This window comes from Convolutriloba macropyga, chromosome 1 (assembly GCF_964194025.1).
Source record: "Convolutriloba macropyga chromosome 1, txConMacr16.3, whole genome shotgun sequence".
Classification (NCBI taxonomy): Eukaryota; Metazoa; Xenacoelomorpha; order Acoela; family Convolutidae; genus Convolutriloba; species Convolutriloba macropyga.
The window spans coordinates 39,512,109-39,525,025 of record NC_134468.1 but is presented as its reverse complement, the minus strand read 5'-3'; the positions used below and the strand labels follow the sequence as shown (position 1 = coordinate 39,525,025).

The 12,917-nt window shown below is 34.8% G+C and overlaps 1 protein-coding gene across 1 annotated transcript in view; it reads right to left on the bottom strand.

Moving 5' to 3' along the window:
- Positions 1 to 12,917, bottom strand: part of LOC142340350 (uncharacterized) — a 139,896-nt gene that overhangs the window by 8,073 nt on the left and 118,906 nt on the right. Inside the window, exons 7-8 of the mRNA XM_075390953.1 lie at positions 6,281 to 6,353; positions 1,232 to 1,384 (exon numbers count right to left, since the gene is read on the bottom strand). Of these exons, the coding sequence (XP_075247068.1) occupies positions 1,232 to 1,384; positions 6,281 to 6,353 (226 nt within the window). The remainder of the gene's footprint in view (positions 1 to 1,231; positions 1,385 to 6,280; positions 6,354 to 12,917) is intronic.

Below are 12,917 nucleotides of genomic sequence, written 5' to 3'. Positions count from 1 at the left end.
TTAGCCAAAGAAACTCCAATCAAACATTTCAGCAAAACTTTTCTATCTCCTGAGGTAACAATAACGCTCTACCGTTCAAAACTTTAACTTAATTTAAGTTATATTAGCAAAACTGTTCCACATTTTAGCAAAAATGATCGAAAATTTGAATAAAAACAGTCGAATATTCATAAAACTTTAAACCTCGATAACTCCCTGCAAAAGAAGTTCAAAAAATCTTTTTAATTCTATATTATGCGATGTACGTGCTTTTTAATGATACCACTCACAACTCTCTACGTTGAATATATCGATCAGCCAAAATTTAATGAACAAAAAAAACATTTGAGTATGTATTCCTCCCTCCCCACTAAAGTGGGAGTCGGAACAAAAAGGTGTGTTTTATTTCTAGTTTACTCTGGCATACGAGGGTAGTGTATCAATTTCAATCTAACATACTTAATAAAAAAAGTTTTAGCAAAATTGAAGAAAATTTGGTCAAAAATGACAAAAAATGAGAATAAAAACGTTTCTCAAAAGTTTAAACCTCCATAACTCCCTGTAAAACACGAAAATCAAATAAATCTTTTTAATTCCATATTCTACTCTGGAGGAGCTTTCTAACGATACTAGTCTCAACTCTCTATGATGAACATATCAATAGGCCAAAATTGTCTGAACAAAAAAAAACCCATTTGAGTATACAGTTCCTCCCCCACCAGTGGCTCGGAACAATTATAAATTCGTGCTATTTTCCATTTGCATGATTTAATCATGAAAGCTGACAATTGTTCACATCCCGGAGCCTTGCTGTCGTCGAGTAGATCAATAGAAAAGTAAAGCTCTTTTCTAGTTATCGTAGTGAAAGTTGATTTATCTGGTATATATAATAAATTTGTCAAAAAAATTACTTGCAGCATGTGGAACTTTGTTTATTCTAAGCATTGCAAACAATCTATTCAAGTGGTTTATTATATATGCACTATTATGGTGTCAATATGATACTTTTACTTTCCTTAAAAAGAATAGCAGAGAATTCAAATTAAGCTGAAAGTGGAGCGAACCTTAAAAGTTGAAACCCATTGATCAATTTAATATTGCCTGACCTATTGCCAAACCAATATCAGTACTGGGCAAGTCTTATTACAAGTCTAGTATCATTACTGATTGAGAACTGTAATCATGCCAGTTTTTAAAATTGTCAGTCTAATCCAGGTTTTAGCCGAGACTTTGTAATCTAAATTCAGTATACCTGCTTAGCCCTTTTTCCTTTTGCATCTGAGTTGCTAAGGGCTCCATTGTCAAAGGCAACACGGGCGTTGTTCACATTAACTCCCTCATGAGTTTTGAGTGTAGGCAGTGATTTCGGACTTGGCTTTGGTAAATCTTCAATTCGACCCCAAATCTGAACAAAGTAACAAGCTCAGTCAAAAGTATACAGGATCTAAACGCAAATAAAGTAGGTAGCTTCACGGAGATTATTTCAATTTCTAGAGGTAATTTTGATGAAACCAAATTGTGGTCAGTAAAAACTGATGTTGCTCCATAATAATTCTATACTGGCTGTCAAACCCATTGGAATCTTGTAATATCCAGCTAAAAATTGCAATAAATAACTGGCAAAAGAAATTCTTCCTCGTATATAGATACTGAAAGTTCATTGAGTAGGATCAATAGTAGTCGCTTTATCGCAAGCATTATTAAAATACTGCAAACAAGGCATGCATTTCTTAAATATAACTTTTTGAATTGAACAACCTATGGTTACTAAAGTCGCGTCAATTACCAGCGAACAATTACGATAATGAAATAAATTAGTCTGCCATTATTTCAATTTGACGTTAATTACGTCCAATTTTTTCTCGAATTTTCTTCTCAGCTAGGCGAAAACTCGGCTCACTGGCGTTTCATAACGCTGAATGCTATTGCCCGTGTAATGCTCAGACAGTAAAAACTGAAAAAAATTCCTTAGCCTTTCTGGGATATGATCAAATGATAACAAATAAATAAATACCATGTACATCTCAAGAGCCATAAAGATTAATTTCACTCAAGTTACAATCAGTAGAAGAGTGCATGACGTCTCAACCGAGCTTTGATAGGCTAGCGAAGCAGTCATTATTAGAGCAAGAAGAGTAATTATCCATCAAAGATCATACAACAGGAAGCTCGTTAATGGAATGTGAGCCAAAAGACTTTCAGGAGAAACATTGACTGATACTGGAAAGCAATAAAATTCCCCATATGAAAGCCAGAAAGATTCAATCCGAGAATCAAAAATAAAATTAACATACTGCAGCTAATTGCTTTTCACAGGTGCGATTACAATAATAATCGTAATCTGCCTTCCAATCAATATCGAATATCAAAAAATAAATACGCGGAAAGAACTTACAGCTGAAAATAGCGCCCAAAAGTGAGTCAAGTTTAGCTGTAAAAACAGTAGTTAACTATTTATAGTTAGAAAAACAAAGCAGTGTGCAAAAATCTTAAGAGACTATTACAAAAATCAATCTCACGACCCTGAAGTTTTCCAGCTCCGTGAAAAACAAAATTTGTAGATACAGAAACAAGAAAAAGCCCTGATCATAGGCAACTGCTACAACAAAAAATTGGCAGCATTAAAAATTAACCTAACCTTATAACATCAACATTTCATGGTTCCTAAGCCTTTGAAAGCAAAAGACATGCTAAGCTATATCACTTGCAACAGCCGTTCATTATTAGACAACGTGCATCATTCTGTAAAGTCAAACAAAGAAACCAAGAGAAACATTTTCAAAACGCACAAGTCAGTTCAATTTCATAATGATGAGAGGAACAATGCCGGTTGAATCTTGAAGTTAACAGAAAACTACAAATCACCAAACGAAAACACATTTTGACAACTAATATTTTTTCGAGAAATCACCGTTCTCTGAAAAATTTGGAACAAATAAATAATTAATTGAAATTTTTTGGTGATGCTAACATCAGCCAATGAGGTCGTCAGGGGAGTAGATCTACTAAAACTGCTCTTTGAATCTACTCATATGAACTTAAAAGCTTTCCTGTTAGCGGAACAAAATAACAAAAGCACAATGATTTGTTTTTAAATTAAACTGCATGTACTAACTATACGTATCTTCATAGGCTATCATGAACAAATTTCTTTGCGTGAGATACGCAATCGTGTCCAACTTGTCAAATCTGAAATTTTGCGCTCTCATCTGTTAAGATTTTTATTTTAAAATATCAAAGCAGGACTAAAAAGGGCTGTCTGGCCAGTCACCTTTCCTCTCAGAGCCTTTTATAAGTATGTACTTATGTTTTGGCAACTTCGTGTTTATTTTTACTCTCTGTCTGTGTACAATTTCCTTGGTTATAGCGACCTCTCACTGAACTTCAGAACGATATCAATTAAAATTGCAGATGTATAATTTAAAGGAAAGTATTAAAATTTTGCCTTACTTCAACTGTACTTCAATTTTTCGACTAAAACTTTTCCAGATACAACTAATGCTACCATGAATACCAATGTGAGAATTTTGGCTGTTCTTTACAAACTGAGGCTGTGTTATGTTATGATGATGACCACAAAAAATGCACAATACAACCATTATTCACGAAAATTTAGTACATCTAGGGGACCCAGATTTCACTGAAAACGGACGAAAAGCAAAATGTGTATGCGATGCGAGATAATTTTGACAATTAATGCCTTTGTTGTGAAATTAATCAGTACATTGTCCAGCGATAGTCTGATGTAACACAATGAATAATCAAAATTAAAAGAGTTAGGGGACACTCGGAATCGAACCGAGGATCTCGCCGTTGTAAACAACGCCGTTGTAAACGGCCGATGAGAAATGTCATTAACAAGCCAACGAGACAAAACAAAGAAAAGTTAAAAAAAAAAACAAACATTAATTACGAACACAACTGAATGTAGATTTTTAAAAAACACTTAACAATGTCAAATTAGCATTACATAAAAACTAAATTAAACAAATTAACTTCTAATTCGCTAAAAAAACTAAAGGACCTGCTCTGAATGAGACTAAGTAACAAGTAGACGAAAAAGAACACAAAGTGAAAAGTTAAAAAAATACGTTTATATTTTTTGCAAATACAGAAATTTTTGCGTTCATGAAAGCCATTAGCTATCAACTGATATCAATAAAGAGGTTCAATTATAACTCCAGAACAAGCCATTGACACCTCCCATTTTGCCAGAATTTGTCTTACGACTAACAAAACAACAACAAATATTGGAAAAAAAATCAGCAAAAAATTGCTAAAAATCATTGCCCAAGCCCTTAAAATCCCAAACTGTTAATTAAACTGATATTACATAAATATGAAGGGGCCTGCATTCAACAGCACTGAGACTTGTAATTAGATTGCTATTATGAGAAGAAACCAGAAATTGAACACAATTATGGGAAAAGTTCCTGAACCAGAAACATTTTTTTGAATGATCGTACAAAAAAGCCAGAAAACCATTATTTTAAGCATTCAACCGACATTTTTAAACAAAAAATAATCTGCCCGACAAAAATATGCAACCTATCATTGAGGGAACTCAGCTAAAAATTACCAGAAATAAGAATAACGACTAAAATTTAGAAAATGATGCGACTTCTCCGCTGGAATTGAGCTAGAAGTTGAGAGAATTAAGATAAAAATATGGCAAAACCTCAAAAATCTACTCGTTTTCGTTTTGCAAACAAAAGGTTTGAAAGTCATCGAAGCTATAATTTTCAACTAAGAACACTACTAAGATTAACTTAATCCCACAGGACACCAATTGGACAAGTCATTCGCGAGACTAAGTCTTAAGACTACAAAAACACAGAATAAAAAAAACAATTAAAAAACAAATAAAAAACAAAAAACAGATTAAAAAGAAACAAAGATTTGTAGCCATAAAAACTTTGAGCTTCTAACTGAATATATGATATGCTCATTGCGCCTTAAAAGAAACAAATAGCAAAAATTTCGAACCCACGAACGGACCAAAATTAGCCTTATTATCACTGTCGTACTTTAGAAACAGGCAATTGTTCCAAATGTCAATGAAAAACTTAATTTGACTTAAAAAGACGACATATCAAAAGTAATTGATGAAATTTTGATAATTATCGAATTAAGTTGGATAAAAAACCGGGACAAATTTAATTTTCCAGAACGCTCTGAACTAGCATTTTTTGGGAGTTTGAGAACATTATGTCAGCATTTGTTAGGTATGCACCTCCTGTTAATTTAAAATGTGTTATAGACGTGCATTTTTGATGGGAAAAGGCAGAGTTTTGGAAAAATTTAGTCAAAATGTTAGCAAAAATTTCGGATCAAATTGTTCAGAAACTTTAGTCTTTTTTAAAATTAAAACCATTAACAGTTTTGTTAACAATTTCAAATTTTTTTAAGCAAAAATATGGAAAATATGAACAAAAACTTCTGAAATTAGTCAAATGTTCACGAAACTTTAAAGCTCGATAACTCAGTGGAAAAAAACGATATTCAAATTTATTTTTAAAATTTACGTTCTGAGCTGGACGGGCTTTCTAATGGTACCACTCACAACTATCTACGATGAATATATCAATCGGCCAAAATTGACTGAACAAAAAACTCATTTGACTATATAGTTATTCCCCCAGCAAGGTGGGCCTGGACAACACCGTTTTTCGAATTGAAGTCGGTTATCAAAATTTTAAGTTGATGGATAATAACATTAGCAGTTTAAATTATTATAACTGAGCGTAAATTTATTTAGCCAAATGCGACTGGTCATTATTTTCATCGAATTTCGCTGAGAAAACAGAATTTACATCTCCAAAAATTATGCCTATATTAAAAACAGATTTAGTCGAGCAGCCATGCCGTCTTTAAACCTCGATGATGCCGTCTTTAAACATCCATAGAACGTCATAACCAGTAAAATTTGAGAATACGGAACATTATGAAAAAACATAAACCGATCAATGTCGGACGCATTGGTCTTGAACGACAAGCGAGCCAATTTAATTTAGAGGGGTGCTGCTAGTTGCAAAGCTACATCGTCTTTGCTACTTAAACGCTAAAACTTCATCGCCTATGCGTCAGCTACAAACTTTCAAGTCAAGCAAAAGTCACTTGAGAGAGAAAAATATTCTAGAACAGAAGCCCAAAATCGGTCAAGAGAATTTTTCAAATAAAAATGGTACACGTTTACTTCGTTCGGGAGCAATTAATAATGATTCATTACAGAATAAATATGCGAGAATAAATATAGATCTGGGTAGAGCATTCGCATACAATTAAGAAGAGTTAGCCTTACCTCAGGAAGAACTTGCTCCTTCATTGCCGTTCTGATTATTTCTGCGCAAGGAATCCATTCATCTGTTGGTGACCTGAATAATACAACAGATAATACAAACTCAAATAACTTTAAAGGGTTTCCTCTCTTCCCGTACCGAACCCCCAGAGCCCATCAGGCCTGATTCAGAGATTTTCCAGAGGCCAAGTCTTGGCAGAGAGATGCCAAGACTTGGGTAGCGGAGCCAAGACTTGAGACATCTCTGGGCAGAGAGAGGCCAAGACTTGGGTTTTTCTGGGCAGCGAAGACCCCAAGTCTTGGGTTTCTCTGAGCAGAGTTAAGGTTGACATCATAAGAATCCGGAGTTTTTATTTAATGAGGGCAACTTTTTTATAAATTTGGTGCCCAATTATACGTTTTCTGTCAAAAAAACCATTTGCAGGTGAAATTCGTGAACTTCACCCCAAGACTTGGGGCCTCTCTGGGCAGAGAAAATCCAAGTCTTGGGTTTCTCTGCCAAGTCTTAGAATCAATTTCTTCTCTTCACGTTCACTGATATACAAAATATCCCCATGATAAAGGTAAAAACTGAGTATTTGTTTCAAAATAGGACCCATGCTTATGTATTTAGTCTCAAAAAAGATTAGCTGCAATCTGAAGTTCAAAAAAAAAAACGTTTGCGGTTTAACTAGATCAAATTACCTTGTGGACATTTTTAAACAATAAACAGTCCTTAAAACTTACACAGCTGATAAATAGATCCTAAAACTTGAGCCAAAAGTTATTAGGAAAGTAACGAAACGAAAAGATTAGTTTAATTCATTCGCGGTCGGTTAAATTAATTCTGTTCTAATTTCTGTAAAAAAATATTTTTGAAACTTTGTCACCTTCAAGAATTCAGCGCAGATTTTTGTTGCATATCTTCTCCTCTGAGTCTTTGTGTTTTGTGTATCAACGGTTGGGGAATTATAAGCTGAGTTTCATTTGGTTCCTAATATAGAGAGAAGCACATTTTTGATTTTCACAGATTGTTAAGTAACTCAATCTCCCAATATTGATTATTTTTGCAGTCATTGTTATAAATGAAGAAGGAAAACGCTCAGTTCTGAAAAACCAATGAGAGAATCAGCACTGAGAAATTCATGGTCAGATTGGATCAATACTTACATTTTACGTCTCAGAAATATTAGCTGAAAACTGAAGTTAAAAAAAAAATCTCGGATTAACTGGATCAAACTACCTTGCTGACTTTTTTAAACATTAAACAGTCCTTACAACTTACACAGCTGATAAATAGAGCCTGAAACTTAAGCCAAAAGTTATTAAGAAAGTAACGATACGAAAAGATTAGTTTAATTCATTCGCGGTCGGTTAAATTAATTCTGTTCTAATTTCTGAAAAAAAAAACATTTTTGAAACTTTGTCACCTTCAAGAATTCAGCAAAACTTTTTGTTGCATATCTTGTCTTCTGAGTCTCTGTGTTTTGTGTTTCAACGGTTGGGGAATTATAAGCTGAGTTTCATTTGGTTCCTAATATAGAGAGAAGCACATTTTTGATTTTCACAGATTGTTAAGTAACTCAATCTCCCAATATTGATAATTTTTGCAGTCATTGTTATAAATAAAGAAGAAAAACGCTCAGTTCTGAAAAACCAATGAGAGAATCAGCACTGAGAAATTCACGGTCAGATTGGATCAATACCTACATTTTACGTCTCAAAAAATATTAGCTGAAAACTGAAATTAAAAAAAAATCGCGGATTAACTGGATCAAACTACCTTGCTGACTTTTTTAAACATTAAACAGTCCTTACAACTTACACAGCTGATAAATAGAGCCTGAAACTTAAGCCAAATGTTTTTAAGAAAGTAACGAAACGAAAAGATTAGTTTAATTCATTCGCGGTCGGTTAAATTAATTCTGTTCTAATTTCTGAAAAAAAAAAATTTTTTGGAACTTTGTCACCTTCAAGAATTCAGCAAAACTTTTTGTTGCATATCTTCTCCTCTGAGTCTTTGTGTTTTGTGTTTCAACGGTTGGGGAATTATAAGCTGAGTTTCATTTGGTTCCTAATATAGAGAGAAGCACATTTTTGATTTTCACAGATTGTTAAGTAACTCAATCTCCCAATATTGATTATTTTTGCAGTCATTGTTATAAGTGAAGAAGAAAAACGCTCAGTTCTGAAAAACCAATGAGAGAATCAGCACTGAGAAATTCATGGTCAGATTGGATCAATACTTACATTTTACGTCTCAAAAAATATTAGCTGAAAACTGAAGTTAAAAAAAAATCGCGGATTAACTGGATCAAACTACCTTGCTGACTTTTTTTAAACATTAAACAGTGTTTACAACTTACACAGCTGATAAATAGAGCCTAAAACATAAGCAAAAAGTTATTAAGAAAGTAACGAAACGAAAAGATTAGTTTAATTCATTCGCTGTCGGTTAAATTAATTCTGTTCTTATTTCTGTAAAAATATATTTTTGAAACTTTGTCACCTTCAAGAATTCAGCAAAACTTTTTGTTGCATATCTTCTCCTCTGAGTCTTTGTGTTTTGTGTTTCAACGGTTGGGGAATTATAAGCTGAGTTTCATTTGGTTCCTAATATAGAGAGAAGCACCTTTTTGTATTTCACAGATTGTAAAGTAACTCAATCTCTCAATATTGATAATTTTTGCAGTCATTGTTATAAATGGATAAGAAAAACGCTCAGTTCATAAAAACCAATGAGAGAATCACCACTGAGAAATTCATGGTCAGATTGGATCAATACTTACACTTTACGTCTCAAAAAATATTAGCTGAAAACTGAAGTTGAAAAAAAAAATTGCGGATTAACTGGATCAAACTACCTTGCGGACTTTTTTAAACATTAAACAGTCCTTACAACTTACACAGCTGATAAATACATCCTAAAATTTAAGCCAAAATATATTAAGAAAGTAACAAAAAGATTATTTTAATTCATTTGCGGTCGGTTAAATTAATTCTGTTCTAATTTCTGTAAAAAGATATTTTTGAAACTTTGTCACCTTCAAGAAATCAGGAAGGAATTTTGTCGCATATCTTCTTCGCTGATTCTTTCTGTTTTGTGTTTCAAAGGTTGCGGAATTATGAGCTGGGTTCCATTAGGTTCCTAATATAGATAGACAACATTTCTTTTTCGCATATAATTAAGTAACTGAATAACGCATTATTGTTATTTCTTGCCGTTTATGTTTCTAATCAAGACGAAAATCGTTCACCTCTGAGAGACCATTGTTAAAATAAAAGAAAAAGGAAATTTCTGCCCGGATAAAAGCAATGCGTACAATTTGCCTCTCAAAAAAATACTAGATGCGAATTGAATTTCAAAAAAAAAGTTTGCGGATGAATTGATCAAATTAACTCTTTTACACAAAAAACTTTTTTAAAATAAAGAAAAGTCTTTACAACTTACTCAGTTGCAGATAAAATATTCGAAAACACAACCACATTTGATAGGAAAGAAAGGGAATTATTTATGTAATTCATTTGCGGTCATTTGAAATATTTCTGTACTAGTTTCAGTAAAAAGTCATTTTTGAGTTAGTTTTTTTTTTGCATTAAGGTTTCAGCAAGGATTTTTGATCTATATCCTCTCCTCTGAGTTTTCATTTAAATGGCATCAGTGATTACGGTGTTTTCAATTAAGTTTCATTTGGTTCCTTATAGATTAGGAACCAAAATTTTTTCAAAGCTTTTTGTGTAATTGAATCTCTCGATATTGATATCTTTTTGTTAGTTAATCTTCCATATGTATCAAATCAAAAACTATTATTCCTGCATAAAATAGATCTCTGGAAAATTGGATTACACTTACATAGAAAGCGGTAACGACATATGGTCCTCATGCAGCTTCCATTTATTTAAAGTCTTTCAGATTCAGACTGATAGAGGTACTATTAGTTGTTTTGATGATAAGTAGTCAAGTACTCAGCAGAACTCTACCAACATGGGCTCCTTGTGCTAGTATTGTAACCGTTCGGCCCTTCCCATAATTTTACTACCCTAATTCGGCCTTGTAAAAAAGTTGTTGACTGGTAAATTTGAAAAAAATTAACATTACAGGTGATATTGGTGTTCCCCAAAAATGCGTACCCCAAAATACCTTGTATCCCTGCATATACGGGTTTGCTGGTATGGTAGTGGGGAGTATCCCGATACATATTTGTATTTGGTTTTATGGAGTTGAGTGGGTCAATTTTTGCTCTGTAGGCGCCAAACCTCGAGTTTCGGCCATTTTCGGCTATTTCGGCGGTGACATAAAGTCAACTTTTCTTCTGTCAAGATTAAATATTATAGTGTTTTGGATTGCTCAGTTGATGAGGGGTATCACTATATACAGATTGTACCATTTTCCTGCAAGTTTTGATGGTTTATATTAGCGAAACTTGAAATTTGATAGCCAAAATTGGTCATTTGACCAAATGAATGGGTGAAGTGGTGTTTTTTGCAATTGAACAAGTTTTTGGGCGTGCATTTTGTGTTTTCTATACACTATTTAGGTTGTTGAAGCTAATTGTATCAAACAATGGGATTAATTCAACAATTTTTCTTTTTTCACGATTTCATCAAATTTCCGTGGATGTTGTTTTATGTCAAAACACACAAAACATCATAACCTTCATGGTGAGGTGGGAAATTTTTTCCCACCTCCCCATGAAGGTTTTCCGTGACACAGAACGTCGAAGTGGACCCGAACCACACCCAAGAATACGCCGGCAACTCTGTTTCACGTTGTTTTACGTCACTTCCCGAGATTTTGGGCTTCACTTTTTGCCCAAAAAATGCGGTAGAGCAGTATTTTGTTAATTTCTTCTAAAGTACTGAACCAAATTGAACGGGAGTGGTCGCATTCTGTTGACACTGAACCCCTCTTGCTTGCAGTATTTGGTTGGTTTCCCAATTCGGCCTAATCAAAAAGTTATTAATGTTCAAAGTTGAAATAGTTCGAACTTTCGGGCTATTCTGGGTGACCCAAATTTCGGTACAACAAAACACGCGATTTACCCAACAAGTGTTAGTGTTTTAGAATCCCCAGTTAGTGGGGAGTCCCCCATATATATTTTATAGGGTATTTTATGTAGTTGAGATTGTCAATTTTGGCTCTGAGTGGCGGTCACCTCGCTTTTTTGGTCATTTGGTACGGTACCTTATAATTGCTATAACTCCTCAAAGAATGTACCGATTGGGCTCATTTTTTAATATGATGCGTATCTCAAGCAGTGCTACAAACTGTACTAAGGGCGTTTATTTTTGTTCGGCCGTTTTAGAGAAATTGGCCAGTGAACTTGCCCTCGATTTTACCTCTAGAAGCGTTTGACACCAGCGGTTGACACCGTTGACACCTTGAAGCTTTGAACTGTATTGAAAAAAAATACTGTTTTGAATAGCCCGTCTAACGTAGATTCAGAATATGTATACTTTATATAGCATTTTGTGATGTTTAGATGTTCAATTATAGCTCTGAAGGTGGTGCATCTCTCCTCTAAGGTCATTTGGTACGGTACCTATTTTTTGCTATAACTCCTCGAAGAGTGCACCGATTGAGCTCATTTTTTAATATGACACGTGTCTCAAGCAGTGCTACAATTGATATTAAGGGCGTTTGTTTTTTGTTCAGCCGTTTTCGAGAAATTGGCCAGGGAACTTGGCCCGGTTTGAGCTCCTGAGGAGAGAAGCACTACCATGAATACGATATTAAACTTGGTATGTGTTTTGGACAGATTGCAGTGTTTTAGATTCTGGAATTAGTCGGGAGTCTCCCCATATATATATACATTTATTTGTGGTTATAATCAGTGGTGTTATAATGAGTGGTTATAGGTTACTTAGTACAGAAACAGGACCCGAAATCGGTCATTTTGGCCATTTGGTACGGTACCTTTATGTTGTAATATCTCCTTATAGAGTGAACCAATTTTTGATCTGTTTGTTGATTTGAGCTCAGCTTAAGCAGTACTTGAATCCCTGTAAATGGCGTTTTGTTTCTTTCAGCCGTTTTTGAGAAATTGGCCTCGACACATACGGTCATTTGGACCTTTTAGTGACTGGTACGTTTCGCGTTTCTACATGTGAAATGTTGAAAATTAATGACTTTGACTGCCCGAGTAGGCCCGTTGAACTCCATTTGTAATAGGGAAGCTCCCCATATATAGTTTGTATATGGTTTTCAGGGTTTCAGGGGGTCAATTTTGGGTCTGCAGATGACCCCCCCCCCAACCCCCTGATTTCATGCTTATAGTGAAGTAATTCACTTGGGAAAATGGGAAAACTATCGAATTCGGTGCCAGGACTGGTCTCATAGACCCAGTATGTATGAACCAGAACTCATGCCAAAATTTGGCGTTGGTGGGTTGGGCGGTCGGCGTTTGGGGGGGGGGTGGTTTTGGGGGGGGGGGTGTGCGGCGGTTTGGCGCGCCGGGGGGGGGGGGGGGGGGGGTTGGTTTGGCGCTTGTTGGGGGTGGCCGCGCGTCTTGTGTGTTGTCTTTGATGTTTTCTTTTATGTATACTAACAAAGTGTTTTTTCAGAGTTTGTTTGCTTTGCTTCTTTCTGCTGCCGTCTCCTCTCAGGTGAGTTCTTTCCGCTTCTTTGCTCGCTAGCTTGGCTAGCTCTCGCTTTCTTTCG